The sequence below is a fragment of the Oncorhynchus kisutch genome, linkage group LG17 (assembly GCF_002021735.2).
Source record: "Oncorhynchus kisutch isolate 150728-3 linkage group LG17, Okis_V2, whole genome shotgun sequence".
NCBI classification, from domain to species: Eukaryota; Metazoa; Chordata; class Actinopteri; order Salmoniformes; family Salmonidae; genus Oncorhynchus; species Oncorhynchus kisutch.
Genome location: NC_034190.2, coordinates 32,867,278 through 32,889,994, shown reverse-complemented (window position 1 = coordinate 32,889,994; position 22,717 = coordinate 32,867,278). Strand labels below are relative to the sequence as shown.

The window sequence follows — 22,717 nt, the reverse complement described above, 5'->3', positions numbered from 1 at the left end:
AGAGGACTGCGGTCAAGAGAATAATTAGTGTGCCACTTTCTGTGCCCTCTTTGAAACTTGCTGTGCCCTCTAAAATTCCCAACCACAGTATGTATTTTTTTGCTCTTAATTCAGTAGGAATGCATTAGTCATGGTACTCAACAATACATGTATTTAGTCTCTTGTCTTAAATCAGTGCTTGTCCTGAGTGAAGTTGAAGCTTTCGAGGCACTTAAAAGAAAAATGTCAAAAAATAGATATCGGTCATAGAGATACTTCCTCCTAAAATATATAAATCAAGGTACATAGACTGCTATTTAACCAGTCAGTTACCTGGCCTTGCCATTGTTAGAGAAGAGGCCAGCAATTGAGAGAAAAAAATCCAGTTCAGATATTTGAGATGTATTCATTCATTACCTCCTGGTTAATCACATTGTGGTTATGCCCTGTTCTTAAGGTGACCCATAGCGGTTTGGCATGGGCGACTAAAGATTGAAACCTGAAAATATCATGTCACAACCCATTCCTTGGATGGATCTTCCACCACGTTGCTAGACAAGATGTTAATAGATTGGAATGGGTGGAATGTAATCAATGGAATTGAGCAAACACGTACTGTACAACCAAAAGTTGTGTTCATAATTGTTTTTCCACACTAGAAAAATGAACACACAACTTTAATTTGAATGCGCTTGATACTGTTCTATTCATTCCATTCCAGCCATTACAATGAGCCCGTCCTCCCTGTTGCGCCCTCCAGCCTCAGTCAGTCCATTCTCTCTCCCCCGTTGCGCCCTCTAGCCTCAGTCAGTCCATTCTCTCTCCCCCGTTGCGCCCTCTAGCCTCAGTCAGTCCATTCTCTCTCCCCCGTTGCGTCCTCCAGCCTCAGTCAGTCCATTCTCTCTCCCCTGTTGCGCCCTCTAGCCTCAGTCAGTCCATTGTCTGTCCCCCGTGGCGCCCTCCAGCTCAGTCAGTCCATTCTCTCTCCCCCGTTGCACCCTCTAGCCTCAGTCAGTCCATTGTCTCTCCCCCGTGGCGCCCTCCAGCTCAGTCAGTCCATTCTCTCTCCCCCGTGGCGCCCTCCAGCTCAGTCAGTCCATTCTCTCTCCACCGTTGTCATTACAGGTGATTTGCCCATATGGCCACCTGATTCCTGTTATTTCCTCCAGCCCATCCGGCACTGAGGGTAATGACACTGTGTGCTCCCTCTCCCGGTGCCTCCCCTACAGACTAAGCCATTCTCCAATGTGTCGGAAGCCTGTGCCAACACAAATCAGCCATAGAGGAAATGAAGACTGCCTCTAATCAAGATGTCTGTATCAAGGGATAATGGGAGGATTATTGGGACAGATTGAGTTGAGAGCAAAGAGGGGGATGCCAAAAGAGGCTTGCTGGTTGCAGGCTCTGCAGCTGAGCCACAGAAGACACAGAGTTGGTGAGGTCTGATGGCTAAATTAAAGACTATGTCATACTCGCTGATAGCCTAAAGCCTGGAGCTAATAATGTGCCCTTAGGTTCTCTGGGGTTCATAATCAAACCCCTCCTTGACACATGATTGTCGACCTCTTGCCAGGCTCCTGTTTATATGTGAAGATACTCCAAAATGATTCAAACCTGTCCAATAAGAAGTGTTTCATGTGGCAAAACATTTTTGCGACAGTGTGGATTAATAAACAGAACCAGGTGAGTCCAGGTGAAAGCTATGACCCTTTATTGAGGTCACTTGTTAGATCCACTTCAATCAGTGTAGAAGAAAGGGAGGGGGCAGGTTAAAGAAGGATTTGTAAGCCTTGAAAGAATTGAGAAGGTGAATTGGCAAGATAAAAATATTTAAGTGCCTTTGAATTGGGTATGGTAGTAGGTGCCAGGCGCACCAGTTTGTGTCAAGAACTGCAACGCTGCTGAGTGTTTCATGCTCAGAAGTTTCCCATGTGTATTAAGAATGGTCCACCGCCCATAGGATATCCAGCCACTTGACACAACTGTGGGAAGCATAAAATCCAATTGTATTGGTCACATACACGTGTTCAGCATATGTTATTGCGAGTGTAGCGAAATGCTTGTACATCTAATCCCGGCAGTGCAGCAATATCTAAGTAATATCTAACAATTTCACAACAAATACCTAATACACACAAATCTAAGTAAAGGAATGGAATTAAAATATATAAATATTTGGACAAGCAATGTCAGAACGGCATAGACTAAGATACAGTAGATAGTATAGAATACAGTGTATACATATGAAATGAGTAATGCAAGATATGTAAACATTATTAAAGTGACTAGTGTTCAGTTTATTAAAGTGGCCAATGATTTCAAGTCTGTGTATGTACCATCTTGTCATACCAAGATGGCATAGCAGTCAGACGTCCTTTGTCCTCTTCTTGTCGTGTCCCGTGTATATATATATTTACATTTTTCTTCGCATATCTTTTATATATTTTCTTTTCCAAAAACTCAACTTCAAAACTCTCTCCTGCAACCCGCCTCACCAATTTTTATTTATTTTTTTAAGTATTATTTACCTCAAATCTGAAATCCACAATAGAAGCTAGCCAGAAGCTAGCCAGAAGCTAACGTTAGTATTCAGCTAACCACAGTTTGTGCTCATCAGCTATCCTTTAGCTCGAAAAGCTATCGCCAGTTTTGTACAATGTGACTCAGACCAGAACATACCGGACCTATTTTTCTCTCCATATCTCCGGATTTCAACCGCAAGCTCTGGACATTTACACCTGGATCTCGCAGCTAGCTAGCTGCTATCCGTGTGACATTTGGCTTACGTCGTTCCCAGAGCAAACATCAATTATTCCGGAGCTAGCCAGCTGAAGAGTTCCATCAGCCACTCCTGGGCTACAAACACCTATCCGTGATTGTAGCCCAGGAGTGGCTGATGGAACTCTTCAGCTGTTTTACTGCCAATGCGGAGCCCCACCGGGCCTTCACGACTGGACTACCGACGTAATCTGCCCGAGGGAGTTATCCAACTGGCCCCTCCGTTGTGACGTTTCCTGAACGCCCATCTGTGGCCCGCTAATCGTTAGCTGTCTTATTGGCTGCTGTCTGAATAGGTCTATTGGACAATTTTTGGGTCACTATAACTATATCTATTTTGCCAATTGGATTGATCCCCTCTACCACGAGGAACCCCACTAATCTACCGACGGAAACGCACAAGGTGGCTAAAAACAGACCTCCATCCTATGCTAGCTTGCTACCGATGGCCCGACTGGCTGTCTGAATCGCCGTGACCCCAACCAACCTAACTACTCACTGGGCCCTTATGATCACTCGACTAAGCATGCCTCTCCTTAATGTCAATATGCCTTGTCCATTGCTGTTCTGGTTAATGTTAATTGGCTTATTTCACTGTAGAGCCTCTAGCCCTGCTCATTATACCTTATCCAAACTTTCAGTTCCACCACCTACACATGCGATGACATCACCTGGTTTCAATGATGATTCTAGAGACAATATCTCTCTCATCATCACTCAATACCTAGGTTTACCTCCACTGTATTCACATCCTACCATACCTTTGTCTGTACATTATACCTTGAAGCTATTTTATCGCCCCCAGAAACCTCCTTTTACTCTCTGTTCCGGACGTTCTAGACGACCAAATCTCATAGCTTTTAGCCGTACCCTTATCCTACTCCTCCTCTGTTCCTCTGGTGATGTAGAGATGAATACAGGCCCTGCAGTGCCTAGCTCCACTCCTATTCCCCAGGGGCTCTCTTTTGATGACTTCTGTAACCGTAATAGCCTTGGTTTCATGCATGTTTACATTAGAAGCCTCCACCCTAAGTTTGTTTTATTCACTGCTTTAGCACACTCTGCCGACCCGGATGTTCTAGCCGTGTCTGAATCCTGGCTTAGGAAAAATTCTGAAATCTTCATCCCTAACTAACTACAACATTTTCAGACAAGATAGAATGGCCAAAGGGGCGGTGTTGCAATCTACTGCAAAGATAGCCTGGAGAGTTCTGTCCTACGTTCCAGGTCTGTACCCAAACTATTTGAACTTCTACTTTTAAAAATACACCTCTCTACAAACAAGTCTCTCACCGTTGCTGCATGCTATAGACCAACCTCTGGCCCCAGCTGTGCTCTGGACACCATATGTGAACTGATTTCCCCCCATCTATCTTCAGAGCTTGTGCTGCTAGGCGACCTAAACTGGAACATGCTTAACACCCCAGCCATCCTACAATCTAAGCTTGACGCCCTCAATCTCACACAAATGATCATGGTTAGAGTGTTGGACTAGTAACCGGAAGGTTGCAAGTTCAAATCCCGAGCTGAAAAGGTACAAATCTGTCGTTCTGTCCCTGAACAGGCAGTTAACCCACTGTTCCTAGGCCGTCATTGAAAATAAGAATTTGTTCTTAACTGACTTGCCTAGTTAAATAAAGGTAAAAATAAAAAAGCCGTAAACACGGGCATCCTCATAGATATCATCCTAACCAACTTGCCCTCTAAATACACCTCTGCTGTTATCAACCAAGATCTCAGCGATCACTGCCTCATTGCCTGCATCCGTAATGGGTCAGCGGTCAAACGACCTCCACTCATCACTGTCAAACGCTCCCTGAAACATTTCAGCGAGAAGGCCTTTCTAATCGACCTGGCCGGTGTATCCTGGAAGGATATTGATCTCATCCCGTCAGTAGAGGATGCCTGGTTATTTTTTTTAAATGCCTTCCTCACCATCTTAAAAAAGCATGCCCCATTCAAGAAATGTAGAACCAGGAACAGATATAGCCCTTGGTTCTCTCCAGACCTGACTGCCCTTGACCAACACAAAAACATCCTATGGCGTTCTGCATTAGCATCGAACAGCCCCCGTGATATGCAACTTTTCATGGAAGCTAGAAACCAATATACACAGGCAGTTAGAAAAGCCAAGGCTAGCTTTTTCAAGCAGAAATTTGCTTCCTGCAACACAAACTCATAAAGGTTCTGGGACACTGTAAAGCCCATGGAGAAAATAGAACACCTCCTCCCAGCTGCCCACTGCACTGAGGCTAGGAAACACTGTCACCACCGATAAATCCATTTTAATTTAGATTTTCAATAAGCATTTTTCTACAGCAATGCACCCCCCATATCAACTCGCGCAAGCCTTCCCCATTTCTCCTTCTTCCAAATCCAGTCAGCTGATGTTCTGAAAAAGCTGCACAATCTGGACCCCTACAAATCAGCCGGGCTAGACAATCTGGACCCTTTCTTTCTCAAATTATCTGCCGAAATTGTTGCAACCCCTATTACTAGCCTGTTCAACCTCTCTTTCGTGTAGTTTCAGATTCCCAAATATTGGAAAGCAGCTGTGGTCATCCCCCTCTTCAAAGGGTGTGACACTCTTGACCCAAACTGCTACAGACATATCTATCCTACCCTGCCTTTCTCAGGTCTTCGAAAGCCAAGTCAACACACAGATTACCCACCATTTCGAATCCCACCATACCTTCTCCGCTATGCAATCTGGTTTCACAGCTGGTCATGGGTGTACCTCAGCCACGCTCAAGTTCCTAAACGATATCTTAACTGCCATCGATAAGAAATAATACTGTGCAGCCGTATTCATTGACCTGGCCAAGGCTTTCCACTCTGTCAATCACCACATCCTCATCGGCAGACTCGATAGCCTTGGTTTCTCAAATGATTGCCTCGCCTGGTTCACCAACTACTTCTCTGATAGAGTGTGTCAAATCGGTGTGTCAAATCGGACGGCCTGTTGTCCGGGCCTCTGGCAGTCTCTATGGGGGTGCCACAGGGTTCAATTCTTGGACCGACTCTCTTCTCTGTATACATCAATGATGTCGCTCTTGCTGCTGGTGAGTCTCTGATCCACCTCTACGCAGGCGACACCAGTCTGTATACTTCTGGCCCTTCTTTGGACACTGTGTTAACAACCCTCCAGACGAGCTTCAATGCCATACAACTCTCCTTCCGTGGCCTCCAATTGCTCTTAAATACAAGTAAAACTAAATGCATGCTCTTCAACCGATCGCTGCCAGCACCTGCCCGCCCGTCCAACATCACTACTCTGGACAGTTCTGACTTAGAATATGTGGACAACTACAAATACCTAGGTGTCTGGTTAGACTGTAAACTCTCCTTCCAGACTCACATCAAACATCTACAATCCAAAGTTAAATCTAGAATTGGCTTCCTATTTCACAACAAAGCATCCTTCATTCATGCTGCCAAACATACCCTCGTATAACTGACCATCCTACCGATCCTCGACTTCGGCGATGTCATTTACAAAATATGCTCCAATACCCTACTCAATAAATTGGATGCAGTCTATCATAGTGCCATCCATTTTGTCACCAAAGCCCCATATACTACCCACCACTGTGACCTGTACGCTCTCGTTGGCTGGCCCTCACTTCATACTCGTTGCCAAACCCACTGGCTCCAGGTCATCTACAAGACCCTGCTAGGTAAAGTCCCCCCTTATCTCAGCTCGCTGGTCACCATAGCATCACCCACCTGTAGCACGCGTTCCAGCAGGTATGTCTCTCTGGTCACCCCCAAAACCAATTCTTCCTTTGGCCACCTCTCCTTCAAGTTCTCTGCTGCCAATGACTGGAACGAACTACAAAAATCTCTGAAACTGGAAACACATCTCCCTCACTAGCTTTAAGCACCAGCTGTCAGAGCAGCTCACAGATTACTGCACCTGTACATAGCCCATCTATAATTTAGCCCAAACAACTACCCCTTCCCCTACTGTATTTATTTATTTATTTTGCTCCTTTGTACCCCATTATTTATATTTCTACTTTGCACATTCTTCTACTGCAAATCTACCATTCCAGTGTTTTACTTGCTATATTGTATTTACTTTGCCACCATGGCCTTTTTTTGCCTTTACCTCCCTTATCTCACCTCATTTGCTCACATTGTATATAGACTAATTTTTGTACTGTATAATTGATTGTATGTTTGTTTTACTCCATGTGTAACTCTGTGTTGTTGTATGTCTCGAACTGCTTTGCTTTATCTTGGCCAGGTCGCAATTGTAAATGAGAACTTGTTCTCAACTTGCCTACCTGGTTAAATAAAGGTGAAATAAAAATAAAATACAAATGTAGGCAGTAGCCTCTCTGCTAGTAATGGCTATTTAACAGTCTGATGGGCTTGAGATAGAAGCTGTTTTTCAGTCTCTCTGTTCCAGCTTTGATACACCTGTACTGAACTCGCCTTCTGGATGATAGTGGGGTGAACAGGCAGTGGCTCGGGTGGTAGTTGTCCTTGATGGTCTTTTTGGACTTCCTGTGACATCAGGTGCTGTAGGTGTCCTGGAGGGCAGGTAGTTTGCCCCCGTTGATGCGTTGTGCAGACCGCACCACCCTCTGGAGAGCCCTGTGGTTGTGGGTGGTGCAGTTGCCGTACCAGGTGGTGATACAGCCCGACAGGATGCTCTCAATTGTGCATCTGTAAAAATGTGTGAGGTTTTTAGGTGACAAGTCAAATTTATTCAGCCTCCTGAGGTTGAAGAGGCGCTGTTGTGCCTTCTTCTCCACACTGTCTGTGTGGGTGGACCATTTCAATTTGTGTGTGATATGTACGCCTGAGGAACTTAAAACGTTCCACCTTCTCCACTGCTGTCCCGTTGATGTGGATAGGGGGGTGCTCCCTCTGCTGTTTCCTGAAGTCCACGATTATCTCCTTCGTTTTTTTTCACGTTGAGTGAGATGTTATTTTCCTGACACCACACTCCGAGAGCCCTCACCTCCTCACTGTAGGCTGTCTCGTTATTGTTGGTAACCAAGCCTACTACTGTTGTGTCGTCTGCAAACTTGATGATTGAGGTGGAGGCGTACAGGACCACACAGTCATGGGTGAACAGGGAGTACAGGAGGGGGTTGAGCACACACCCTTGTGGGGCCCCATTGTTGAGGATCAGCGAAGTGGAGATGTTGTTTCCTAGTTTCACCACCTGGGGGCAGCCCGTCAGGAAGTCCAGGACCCAATTGCACAGGGCGGAGTTCAGACCCAGGTCCTCAAGCTTAATGATGAGCTTCGAGGGTACTATGGTGTTGAATGCTGAGCTATTGGGGCGGTAAGCAAATTGAAGTGGGTCTAGGGTGACAGGTAGGGTGGAGGTGATATGATCCTTGACTAGTTTCTCAAAGCACTTCATGATGACAGAAGTGAGTGCCCAGGGGGCGATAGTCATTTAGTTCAGTTACCTTTGCATTCTTGGGTACAGGAACAATGGGTGGCCATCTTGAAGCATGTGGGGACAGCAGACTGGGATAGGGAGTCAACATGGGCCAGCATCCCTGTGGAACGCTTTCAACACCTTGTATAGTCCATGCCCCGACGAATTGAGGCTGTTCTGATGTTTTTTACACTCAGTGTAGTACCTGAATGTACTAATAATATTTTTTTAAGCTGTGAGTGAAAATATAATCAGATACAAAATGGAGTAAATAAATGTTTTCACACCTGGCTTGATGATATGAAACATAGGACATCCAGTAAGAAATTCGACGTGTTATTTTCTAGTCACAGAACTTGACTGCAAATATCAGAATATTCATCAGGCCTTGAGGCTAAGATGCCGTAAATAGCCGACTACTAGGTAGAGAGTGTGAGGTGTTCCACGAGTGTTAATTTGATTGAAAAACATATTCCTGGGAATTGGTTATGTACTTTTCTTATTCAATTGCATTTTCCAAATGTCTGATTTCTGATCTCTCAGTCGCAATGTGTTTTCATTGTCAATATTGCATGCCTGATTTATTGTGAGGAAAATAAAGTATCTCTTGCAGCCTATGCCATTTTTGCGGTCATGTGAGGACCTCTTGTGGCAGTCTGTAGTACAGTACAATTAGTACCTTCCCTCATTCATAACCAATTAGAACCACAATCCTAACCCTAAACTTAACCCTAGCTTCATGTCCACATCCCAGTTCAACCCTAACACTAGCATCAACCACAACCCTACCCCTAACACTAGCTTCATGTCCACATCCCAGTTCAACCCTAACATCAACCACAACCCTACCCCTAACCCTAGCTTAATGTCCACATCCCAGTTCAACCCTAACCCTCAACCACAACCCTAACCCTCAACCACAACCCTAACCTTAGCTTCATGTTCACATTCCGGTTCAACCCTAACCCTCAACCACAACCCTAACCCTAGCCTTAGCTTCATGTCCACATCCCAGTTCAACCCTAACCCTCAAGCACAACCCTAACCCTAACCCTCAACCACAACCCTAACCTTAGCTTCATGTCCACATTCCGGTTCAACCCTAACCCTCAACCTCAACCCTAACCCTAGCCTTAGCTTCATGTCCACATCCCAGTTCAACCCTAACACTAGCATCAACCACAACCCTACCCCTAACACTAGCTTCATGTCCACATCCCAGTTCAACCCTAACATCAACCACAACCCTACCCCTAACCTTAGCTTCATGTCCACATCCCAGTTCTACCCTAAACCCTCAACCACAATCCTAACCCTAACCGTAGCTTCATGTCCACATTCCGGTTCAACCCTAACCCTCAACCACAATCCTAACCCTAACCGTAGCTTCATGTCCACATTCCCGTTCAACCCTAACCCTAACCCTCAACCACAACCCCAACCGTGGTTTATTTAACTTTATTTTGGTTTATCCTACTTTATTCTACATTGTATCCTACTTTTCTCTTTGGGCCTGTAAGGTGCTAAAGCTCAGCTCTACCTGGCTTTCCCTTTGGAACTTGGTGCAGGAGGTCAGCTCTGGGTTGCTCTGGGTAGCTCTGGCTCAGTTACATCAGTTCAGTGAAAACCTTTCTGGGGACTTAAGTTTATTCTTATTTTGTTATGGAAACATGGCACTCTCCGCTCCTTAGCACACATGCACTCACCCAAGCACACGCATACACTCCTCCACCCATCCAGTCACACACATACACTCATCCACCCATCCACTCACACACCCACCCACCCACCCACACACACACACACATATACATTTATGCTACACACACATCACAACTCTACCAGACTCTTAGTGTTATTGCAAAATAGAGCACAATTTAAACACTTGCCCCCCAATCCACCCTTCCCCAAAACAAGTGTCAATATTGGACAATAAATTGTGCCTTTTTGTATTGTAACTATGCTAAAATGTTTTTTGATTCTATTGAGCCATTTACTTTATGTTCGTATTGTTGCTGCATTGTCGAGGATGATCCATTTCGTTGGACAATACATTGGACAATACATTGGTGCGTGTGTAAGATGTGTACCCTCCACATACAGTACGACTAATTAAACTTGAAACTTGATGGCGATAGTGTCAGTAAAATAACCACTAGGTGGCCATAGCTGCATTGGTTACACAGTACAGTACATTTCAACATAAATAGGGTCATGAAAACTTTGCCCATCTTGGCTTACCACTGTAAGGGGTAATGAGGCCTGGTTCAGCTTTGTGTCAATTTACTATGATAAAGTATTATGGCTAGAAAGGAGATGGAATTATATTTATTGACATTTCCTAAAGATTGGAAAGCTGCCGCCGTCACCCCTCTCTTCAAAGGGGGTGACACTCTAGACACAAACTGTTACAGACCTATATCCATCCTGCCCAGCCTTTCTAAAGTCTTCAAAAGGCAAGTTAACAAACAGATCACTGACCATTTCGAATCCCACCGTGCCTTCTCCCCTGTGCAATCCGGTTTCCAAGCTGGTTACAGGTGCACCTCAGCCATGCTCAAGGTACTAAACGATATCATAACCGCCATTGATTAGACACAATACTGTGCAGCCGTCTTCATCGACCTGGCCAAGGCTTTTGACTCTGTCAATCACCGTATTCCTATTGGCAGACTCAACAGCCTTGGTTTCTCGAATGACTGCCTCGCCTGGTTTACCAACTACTTCTCAGATAGAGTTCAGTGTGTCATATTGGAGGGCCTGTTGTCCGGACCTCTGGCAGTCTCCATGGGGGTGCCACAGGGTTCAATTCTCGGGCTGAATGTTTTCTCTGTATATATCAATGATGTCGCTCTTGCTGCTGGTGATTCTCTGATCCACCTCTACGCAGACGACACCAGTCTGTATACTTCTGGCCCTTCTTTGGACACTGTGTTAATTAACAACCCTCCAGACGAGCTTCAATGCCATACAACACTCCTTCAATGGCCTCCAACTGCTCTTAAACGCTACTAAAACTAAATGCATGCTCTTCAACCGATCGCTGCCTGCACCCGCACCAGCCCGCCCAACTAGCATCACTACTCTGGATGGTTCTGACTTAGAATATGTGGACATCTACAAATGCCTAGGTGTCTGGCTAGACTGTAAACTCTCCTTCCAGACTCAAAATAAACATCTCCACTCCAAAATTAAATCTAGAATCGGCTTCCTATTACGCAACAAAGCCTCCTTCACTCACATTGCCAAACATACCCTTGTAAAGCTGACTATCCTACCGATCCTCGACTTCGGCGATGTCATTTACAAAATATCCTACAACACTCTACTCAGCAAACTGGATGCAGTCTATCACAGTGCCATTTTGTCACCAAAGTCCCATATACCACCCACCACTGCGACCTGTACGCTCTCGTTGGCTGGCCCTCGCTACATATTCGTCGCCAGACCCACTGGCTCCAGGTCATCTATAAGTCTTTGCTAGGTAAAGCTCCACCTTATCTCAGCTCACTGGTCACCATAACAACACCCACCCGTAGCACGCGCTTCAGCAGGTATATCTCACTGGTTATTCCAAAAGCCATCACCCCCTTTGGCCGGCCTTTCCTTCCAGTTCTCTGCTGCCAATGACTGGAACAAATTGCACAAATCGCTGAAGTTGGAGACTTATATCTCCCTCACTAACTTTAAGCATCAGCTATCTGAGCAGCTTACCAATCGCTGCAACTGTACACAGCCCATCTGTAAATAGCCCATCCAACTACCTACCTCATCCCCATATTGTTTTTATTTACCCTTTTGCTCTTTTGTACACCAGTATTTCTACTTGCACATCATCATCCTCACATCTATCACTCCAGTGTTCATTTGCTAAATTGTAATTAGTTCGCTACTATGGCCTATTTATTGCCTTACCTCCTTACTCCATTTGCACACACTGTATATAGATTTTTCTATTGTGTTCTTGACTGTACTTTTGTTTATCCCACGTGTAACTCTGTGTTGTTTGTGTTACACTGCTTTGCTTTATCTTTGCCAGGTCGCAGTTGTATTCAAGGTCGCATTCAACTCATTCAGGGCTTGATGATTAGTTGACCAGTTGAATCAGGTGTGTTTGTCCAGGGTTACAATAAAAAGGTGTACTGTTGGGGTTACTCAAGGACCGTGGTTGGGAAACACTGCCCTGGCCTGTAGCTATCCCTTCTCACATGTTCCTCTTGATCTGCTCATCATCTTCTACTTGTTATACTCCCTCTAAAATCTCACAAGAATAACATGCATTAATACCATTGTTTCATAGGCTTCACATTACTTAGGTTACAGTATTACAAGTATAAGTGATCACATGTAGAAAAAAAAGGAGGAAGGGAAGCGCTGCGAAGGTACAAAATAGTAGGATTTGATAGACAGAAGGTGCTCTTTGGTAAAAGGGGTAAATTGGTCATCAAAAAGAAAGGAGGACCAAGGCACTCTTCATATAATTAATTAAAATGCCTTTATTTGTATGGCATGTTCAATGGAAACAATGTTTAAACATTCCGATGCGTTTCGGCTGCATGGTCTTCGACAGGGAGTAAATAAGTGATCGCATATTTCAAATGAGCCAACTAGTTTTACAAATTAGGTTGCTGACAATGGCTAGAGGTGTATGGCTGTTTGACAGAGTTGTCACTGGCTGAATCACAATACAAATTGTTGTTGGACATGATGTAGGCCAGGGTTCCCCGCAAGTTTTCTGAGCAATTTATATATATATATATATATATATATATATATATATATATATATATATAAGACTGTTGGAAAAGCATTCCAGGTGAAGCTGGTTGAGAGAATGCCAAGCGTGTGCAAAGCTGTCATCAAGGTAAAGGGTGGCTACTTTGAAGAATCTCAAATATATTATATTTTGTTTAACACTTTTTTGGTTACTGTCACGCCCTGACCTTAGAGAACTTTTATTTCTCTATTTTGGTTAGGTCAGGGTGTGACTAGGGTGGGTAGTTTAGTTTTTTCTTTTCTATGTTGGCCTGGTATGGTTCCCAATCATAGGCAGCTGTCTATCATTGTCTCTGATTGGGGATCATATTTAGGCAGCCTTTTCCCACCTGTTGTTTGTGGGATCTTGATTATGTATTGTTGCTTTTTAGCCCTACAAAGCTGTACGTTTCGTTTGTTACTCTTTCTTGTTTTGTGCCGGTTATCATAAATAAAAAATTATTAACCTACCCCACTCTGCATCTTGGTCCGACCATCCTTGCAACAACAATCGTTACAGTTACTACATGATTTCATGTGTGTTATTTCATAGTTTTGATGTCTTCACTATTATTCTACAATGTAGAAAATAGTACAAATAAAGAAAAAACCTTGAATGAGTAGGTGTGTTCAAACGTTTCATCGAGTTTGGCGTTTTTTCTATTTTGTTGCAATACAACCTGTAATTTAAATAGATTTTTATTTTGATGTAATGTAATGGAGGTGAAATGGAAAAAATAACTTGTTTCAAAAAATTCTGAAAAAGAAAAAACAGAAAGTGGTGTGTGCATATATATTCACCCCCTTTGCTATGAAGCCACTAAATAAGATCTGGTGCAACCAATTACCTTCAGAAGTCACACAATTAGTTAAATGAAGTCCAACTGTGTGCAATTTCGGTGTCACATGATCTGTCACATGATCTCAGTATATATACACCTGTTCTGAAAGACCCCAGAGTCTGCAACACCGCTAAGCAAGGGGCACAACTAAGCAAGTGGCACCATGAAGACCAAGGAGCTCTCCAAACAGGTCAGGGACAAAGTTGTGGAGAAGTACAGATGGTTGGGTTATAAAAAATATCAGAAACTTTGAACATCCCACGGAGCACCATTAAATCCATTATGGCACCACAACAAACCTGCCAAGAGAGGGCCACCCACTAAAACTCGCGGACCAGGCAATGAGGGCATTAATCAGAGAGGCAACAAAGGGACCAAAGATAACCGGGAAGAAGCTGCAAAGCTCCACAGCGGAGATTGGATTATCTGTCCATAGGACCACTTTGAGCCGTACACTCCACAGAGCTGGGCTTTACGAAAGAGTGGCCAGAAAAAAAGCCATTGCTCAAAGAACAAAATAAGCAGACAAGTTTGGTGTTTGCCAAAAGGCATGTGGGAGACTCCCCAAACATATGGGGGAGGTCTGGTCTGGTCTGGTTTGATGAGACAAAAATTGAGATTTTAGGCCATCAAGGAAAATTCTATTTCTGGTGCAAACTCAACACCTCGAGAATGCCAAGCCAATGTTTTTCCATCGGCAGGGACTGGGAAACTGGTCAGAATTGAAGGAATGATGGATGGCACTAAATACAGGGAAATTATTGAGGGAAACCTTTTTCAGTCTTCCAGAGATTTTAGACTGGGACAGAGGTTCACCTTCCAGCAGGACAATTTTTTAATTTTTACCTTTATTTAACCAGGCAAGTCAGTTAAGAACATATTCTTATTTTCAATGACGGCCTGGGAACAATAGGTTAACTGCCTGTTCAGGGGTAGAACCTTGTCAGCTCGGGGGTTTGAACTCGCAACCTTCCGGTTACTAGTCCAACGCTCTAACCACTAGGCTACGCTGCCGCCCCTAAGCATACTGCTGAAGCAACACTCAAATAGTTTAAGGGGAAACATTTAAATGTCTTGGAATGGCCTAGTCAAAGCCCAGACCTCAATCCAATTGAGAATCTGTGACATGACTTAAAGATTGCAGAACCCCTCCAACTTGAAGGAGCTGGAGCAGTTTTGCCTTGAAGAATGGGCAAAAATCCCAGTGGATAGATGTGCCAAGCTTATAGAGACATACCCCAAGAGGCTTGCGGCTGAAATTGCTGCAAAAAGTGGCTCTACAAAGTATTGACTTTGGGGGGGTGAATAGTAATGCACGCTCAAGTTCTGTTTTTTTGTCTTATTTCTTGTTTGTTACACAAAAAATGTTTTGCATCTTCAAAGTGGTAGGCATGTTGTGTAAATCAAATGATACAAACCCCCCCAAAATTAATTTTAATTCCAGGTTGTAAAGCAACAAAATAGGAAAAATGCCAAGGGGGTTGAATACTTTCGCAAGCCACTGTAAATACAGTGCATTCAGACAGGATTCAGACACACATTTTGTTACATTACAGCCTTATTCTAAAATGGATTCAATCATTTTTCCCCCTCATAAATCTACACACAATACCCCATAATGACAAAGCAAAAACAGGTTTGGAGAAATTTTTGCAAATGTATTAAATATAATAAACTGAAATATTACATTTACATAAGTATTCAGTATCCCTTTTCTCAACACTTTGTTGAAGTACCTTTGGCAGCGATTACAGCCTCGAGTCTTCTTGGGTATGACGCTACAAGCTTGGCACACCTGTATTTGGGGAGTTTCTTCCATTCTTCTCTGCAGATCCTCTCAAGCTCTGTCAGGTTGGTTGGGGAGCGTCGCTGCACAGCTATTTTCAGGTCTTTCCAGAGATGTTCGATCGGCTATAAGTCAGTGCTCTGGCTGGGTCACTCAAGGACATTCAGAGACTTGTCCCGAAGCTACTCCTGCTTTGTCTTGGCTGTGTGCTTTGGTTCGTTGTCCTGTTGGAAGGTGAACCTTCACCCCAGTCTGAGGTCCTGAGCGCTCTGGAGCAGGTTTTCATCAAGGATGTGCTTTGTTCTGTTAATCTGTCCCCTCAATCCTGACTAGTCTACCAGTCCCTGCCTCTGAAAAACATCCCCACAGCATGATGCTGCCACCATCATGCTTCACCGTAGGGATTGTGCCGGGTTTCCTCCAGACGTGACACTTGGCTTTCAGGTCAAAGAGTTCAATCTTGGTTTTGTCAGACCAGAGAATCTTGTTTCTCATGGCCTGAGAGTCCTTTAGGTGCTTTTTAGCAAACTCCTAGTGGGCTGTCATGTGCCTTTTACTGAGAGCAGCAGAGATGGTTGTCCTTCTGGAAGGTTCTCCAATCTCCACAGAGGAATGCTTGAGCTCTGTCAGAGTGGCCATCGGGTTTTTGGTCACCTCCCTGACCAAGTACCTTCTCCCCCGATTGCTCAGTTTTGCCGGGCAGCCAGCTCTAGGAATAGTCTTGGTGGTTCCAAACTTCTTCCATTTAAGAATGATGGAGGCCACTGTGTTCTTAGGGACCTTCAATGATGCACAATTTTTTTCCTACGGTTTCCGAGATCTGTGCCTTGACACAATCCTGCCTCGAAGCTCTACAGACAATTCCTTGGACCTCTTGGCTTGGTTTTTACTCTGACATGCACTGTCAACTGTGGAACCTTATATAGACAGGTGTGAGTGCCTTTCTAAATCATGTCCAATCAATTGAATTTACCACAGGTGGACTCCAAGTTGTAAAAACATCTCAAGTACAATCAATGGTAACAGGATGCACCTGAACTCAATTTCGAGTCTCATAGCAAAGGTTCTGAATACTTACACTACCGTTCAAAAGTTTGGGGTCACTTAGAAATGTCCTTGTTTTTGAGAGAAAAGCTATTTTTTTGTCCATTAAAATAACATCAAATTGATCAGAAATAGAGTGTAGACATTGTTAATGTTGTAAATGACTATTGTAGCTGGAAACGGCAGATTTGTGATGGAATATCTACATAGGTGTACAGAGGCCCACTATCAGCAACCATCGCTCCTGTGTTCTAATGGCACATTGTGTTAGCTAATCCAAGTTTATAATTTTAAAAGGCTAATTGATCATTAGTGTCATGTTCATTGTAAGGATCGGACCAAGGCGCAGCGTGAGTAGAGTTCCACATAATTTTAATAAATCAAAACTCACTGAACAAAACAAACAAATGAAACGTGAAGCTACTGATGGGAAAAAGGGCTGTCTAAGTATGATTCCCAATCAGAGACAATGATAGACAGCTGCCTCTGATTGGGAACCACACTCGGCCACAAACAAAGAAATAGACAACACAGAATGTACACAATATAGACTGTACAAAACTAGAGTAGCCACCCTAGTCACATCATGACCTAACCAAAATATATAGGAAAACAGAGATATCTAAGGTCTGGGCATGACAATTTGAAAACCCAATTATGTTAGCACAACTGAAAACTGTTGTGCTAATTAAAGAAGCAACAAATCTGGCCTTCTTTAGAATAGTTATGTATCTGGAGCATAGCATTTGTGGGTTCAATTACAGGCTCAAAATGACTAGAAACAAAGACTTTCTTCTGAAACTCGTCAGTCTATTCTTGTTCTGAGAAATGAAGGCTATTCCATGCGAGAAATTGCCAAGAAACTGAAGATCTCGTAAACAATGTGTACTACTCCCTTCACAGAACAGCGCAAACTGGCTCTAACCAGAATAGAAAGAGGAGTGGGAGGCCCCAGTGCACAACTGAGCAAGAGGAGAGGCGACTCCGGGATGCTGGCCTTCTAGGCAGAGTTGCAAAGAAAAAGCCATATTTCAGACTGGCCAATAAAAAGAAAAGATTAAGATGGGCAAAAGAAAACATGCAATGGATGGAAGGACAGCATCCCGGAGTCGCCTCTTCACTGTTGAGACCGGTGTTTTGCGGGTACTATTTAATGAAGCTGCCAGTTCAGACTTGTGAGGCGTCTGTTTCTCAAACTGGACATGCTAATGTACTTGTCCTCTTGCTCAGTTGTGCACCGGGGCCTCCCACTCTTCTTTCTATTCTGGATAGAGCCAGTTTGCGCTGCTCTGTGAAGGGAGTAGTACACAGCATTGTACAAGATCTTCAGTATCTTGGCAATTTCTCGCATGGAATAGCTTTCCCACTCATAATATAGAGAGATATGTGATAGTATACAAATGTAAGCAAGATTTGGAATTATTATGTTTTAGTCAAATAATATGTATGTTTGGGCTTCTTGTAGTCAATTTGCAGTCGATAAATTATGTGAAATCTAAATATCACATGACATCTAAGGATTAGGTCTACTGTATAAAATGTGATATAAAAAAGTTTCGTTTTTTCCAAACCCTTTGTAATGTATTATGATCCATGCACCGCGATGCATAGAAGTAAGGCCTACCGTATCCTTGTACTAGCCTCAAAAGGAGGGGCGTCGCGGACGCGCGCTCAATGTTTGCATGCTGGCGCGCGTGGGTAAAACACTTGCAGTTCGCATGTCAGCTGTGGCAAGAAACTTCATTAAACCTCGACTATGCCGTGATAGTACTCGAATTGTTTTCGTTTTTTGTCACACGTTTTTAAACAAGTGTTATATCCTCTAGGATTTCCTATTTGTATTCTTCTTTCAGTATGGTATTAAACGCAAAAACATGGAATGTATATCTGTGTGGAAACTAACGTGGGGTTTAAATCTCACGGCTGTTTTGCTTTCCATCGTTCGGGAGTGCTGCCTACAGGATACTGCAGCAAGTCTTTGAAAGGATATTTGCCCTTAAAATATACTTTACTATTGAGTTTCTTTTTTCAGTCAGTTTTGGAGGACAGAATACACATTTTTACTACAGTTTTGGCAAGATAATACATTGCTGAAAATGGAGACTGTCATTGAAAGAGAATGCAGTGCGCTCGGAGGACTTTTTCAAACAGTGATAGGCGACATGAAGGTAACACTTCGGGGACTCATGTATTCATTGTTTATCTTAATATTTATTTAGGTTTCGTAGGGTATTATCTTCATTTTAATTTTAAATAGAATAATACGTTTTATTGATATGGCAGTACGTGCCCGTATATGTTTATACCTAATCGATGTGACATTGACTGTGATAGATAAAGGGCATGCAATTATATTTGATTTAGCAGAATACGATTAAAAAATAAGAGTGGCTGGTAGGCAAATTATTGTGTACAGCCTAGGCTACTAAAATGCGCTCACGGAGGGACTGCCTAGAATCGAGATACGCACGGTGGGTGTGTTCTGATTCGTTGACAACAAACGGATGCATATAAAATGCTAAATGATCCAGGATATGGATTAGAATAGAATGTTCTAAAACCACGTCAATCAAGTAGCAGTAAATGCATGTCATGAAGGTTTCCCCTTGACTTTTGTTCTGAGGAGAGCAATAAAATGTGTCACTGTTGATGTGAAACTTATTTAGGCTACGCATCTGTTTTTATTTTGCTTTTATCATACACTCAACAGTTGGAAATGAAAGAAATTGTATTTTTGCACAATGTCATCTCCGAAGGAAGCATGACAATGTGTATTTTCTATGCTTAGCCTAACAAGTAGAGAGAGAGAAAATAATAGAAAATATCATATTGTCGCACGCTCCAGTCTGCCCTAAAGTGTTGGCGCGCCTATTCTTACACGTTCCCACCTGTTCCTCTGACAACTGAATGCATTACCCCCCCTGCGACCGTGATATATAGGCGTAAGGGGTCGAGACAATAAGAGGACACAGTGGAAGTATAAAGTCAACCACACCTTTGTTTTATCACAAAACCAGATAACCTATTTCCAGTGAAGTCCACAAAGCATATTGCATGTACAGTAACAGAGTTGTTACATGACCTACAGCATGGTCAAGCAAGTTAATGTTTCAACTTCAATATTTCAACATCATCAAATCACCTCTGCTTAGTCTAATACAGTGACAACTAAAAGATACCAAAAACAATTTAGTGCAATCAACGTAAGCTAAATATATGGCTCGCCATGGTTCTGATTTGTGTTCGTGCTCGTGCAAGTAGAAAAACATGTCGACTCACCCTACTTGTAGAGAAACGCCAACGCCATCCTCCTCTCTTGACGAAACGGTCTATCACTCTGTCATACAGTACACACTTTTATTTTTTGTTGTCCTAGGCTACCTAGCTAAAATGCTTAGCCTAGTTAACATTAGCCTTCTACATCTAGCTATTTATTGAACTTCCATCCTCTCAGGCCAGGGGCACAACAGCACAGGAGAAGTAAGTAAAACTACAAGTCCAAATCTCCAGCCACGGCTTATGTAGGAAAGGAACCATTTTAGCCACCAGAGGACAACAACACAACGAGATGCAACAATTAAAGTTTTCGGTCAAATCTTTTGTCAAGGGAGGCCGATGCTCGCTGGCTTTCCTTGCCTTCAATGCTACCGGCGGCAACAATGTCATACTCGTTTTGATCAGACAGGGTAAGATAGAGGGCCTGCACATACCGAGGGGCTCTGTTTCGTGCTTTCTCCGGTGAAATACATTCAGCCTTTTGCAAATTGTAGGAAAATTATGAAACACAGAGAGGCGAAAGATAAAAATAAAATAAAAAATATTGGTCAGTTGTTTTGGGAAGCCAGGCTTCCTTTGGCATCCATGAATACAGCCACTAGTGTTGGATAAACATTTGATGTAGGAGAATAGAGATTGAGATTCCAAACAAATGAAAACCACGATGTCCATGATCTGGTTTGAGAAACTTTTGCAAAGCCATGTGATCAACTTTGCTTAACTATAAACTATTTCAGAGAAATGGGCAACTTTTGTAGATTCTGATGAAGACAAATGCTTTCCAGTGGTCTAACATTAGACAGAAATATGTTCATTGATGATAGCCTTCTACAGCCATTTCAGACAGGTTTCACTAGACCTGTGTAATAAACCATTTTCGTAGGTGGAGGGCTTTTCCAAAGGGCACCAGGAATTACACTCTGGTCTGCTGGCGGATGTGTACATGTGTGGGTGGGGATTTTCTATGTGTGCCTATATTTGCTCACCAATGTTTGTGCTTAAATTGAATCAGCGTGCTGGATGGTGTGTGTGTGTGTGTGTGTGTGTTAATACATCATTCATTTAGATACTGTTCACACATCCCTTATTGTCTAAGCAGACATATTACCATTCATCTGTTTAACTGGAACCAATCCTACATGCCTTTCCTGAGCTCCAAGCGCTCTTTAAACTGTGTATAAATGACAAAGAAATCATGGAATTCAGTGGTAATTGAATCATTTCAGAATTGGTTCTATAGAGGTGTACTTTTAGGTTTTATTTGTGAGTTGTGCTACTTCGTGGATCTGTTTTCTGGATACATTAAGCCTAGTCCTGAAATAAAACACAGGCTACTCAATGGAGAGTCTAGGACTATTTTTAGTCTAGGCCTAATACTGTATGTGTCTGGGAAACTGGCCCATAATGCTTTATTCTCTATTACCCCTTCAAATGTATACGTGATTGAGCACCATTACATTATTAATCTGTTGGCTCGAGGTTGAAGGTAATGCTATCGAGGGCATTGGATGTAGGCCTACTTTGGTTTATTAATAAGTATTTATATTAAATCAGAGTGGATCATCACTCTGGCTAAAATAATCCTCTCACTGGGGGGTTGGGGTGAAATTAGTAGATGAACCATAGAACTGAAATGGATGGAAAATATAACCAGATACAAAGCAGAGCTCTAGGGTTTATGACCATAAATTGATGGATCCATGCGAAGTCTTGTTGAGCATAGAGCCATGTTCTTTTTACCCATTTTCATTTCTGAGATGAGCACCATGCGTTAGAATTGCCTGAGTCAAAGCCTGATAATTTTTGTTTGCCTGATTCAATGCATTTTAAATGATCTGCATTTATTCAGTCACTGCATTGAATTTGAAATGCCGTTTGCGATGCTAAAATGATGATCTCTCAGTAGGAAATCAACGCACAGAAGCCATATAAGTGAGTGGCGTGGTGAATTCAAGCAGTGCATATTTCATGTAATTCCTCGCCCAGCGACGTAATGGATGGGTGCCAGGGAGATTGAAGTGCAGCGTCTCTGCCTCGATCGTGTTGTCACGGTAACCAATGTGGAGGGCTAGTGCCGTGGATGAACAAAAGGATGCCTGAGTGAGGCACTGAGAGACGGCAGACTTCACATGTATTCCTCCTCTCAGGGGAGTGTGGCTAGGGCACTAATCAATCACTCAAGACACATCACCTTGACAACGACAAGTCTGACAGTGTGCTATCTCGTTAACCCCACCGCCCCGTAATGTGATTGTTCGGCCCCATTATCAACTCATGGCTGTGATCCATTGCTATCACAGTAAAAAGGCTTACGGTGTATATTTTCTACGGTGTTTTCTATGTTCAAAACAATGGGGTTGTGGGTAGTTATTTGAATTGAGTAGTCTATTCAGAGAGTGAATTGAAATGCACATCTTGTATCTCAAATACACCATGTTCATGTATTATTACATATTTACTCAGAGTGGAAGAAGTTGAACTGGAATTGAATTGACCCACCTAAGTAGTTTAACCCCTGTCTGTCTTCCTGTGCAGGTCTCCTCATCAGTCGTGGATTCACTTATGAACTTTTACACACACCACACACACACACACACACACACACACACACACACACCACTAAGAAGACACTTGTGTTTGTCCACTCAGCGAGCATGTCACCCCCAGCTAGAGGCCGTTCCCTGTTGACTTCCACGGTCTCTTGCCTTCCAGCTGTGGTGAGGCCTTGTTAGCTTCACCCAGACTGCTCTGGTGACAGATGTTTACTGCATGGCCCCCAGACCATAGCTGGCTATCTACCACTCTGGCCTTTCACCACCACAGCCCTGAATTTCGACATTAGAGGCCTGGGAG

General features: G+C 43.2%; 1 protein-coding gene across 8 annotated transcripts in view; it reads left to right on the top strand.

The window, feature by feature from the left end:
• The first annotated feature begins 18,271 nt into the window (after nt 1-18,271).
• Nucleotides 18,272-22,717, top strand: part of LOC109907491 (MTSS I-BAR domain containing 1) — a 45,719-nt gene continuing 41,273 nt past the window's right edge. For 6 of the 8 annotated variants that reach the window (XM_020505479.2, XM_031793585.1, XM_031793587.1 and 3 more), the window contains exon 1: nt 18,273-18,756. In XM_020505479.2, the coding sequence (XP_020361068.1) occupies nt 18,685-18,756 (72 nt within the window). In that variant the 5' untranslated portion in view covers nt 18,273-18,684. Of the gene's footprint in view, nt 18,757-22,717 lie in introns of all 8 variants that reach the window. The other 2 variants (XM_031793583.1, XM_031793582.1) reach the window with 1 other exon arrangement.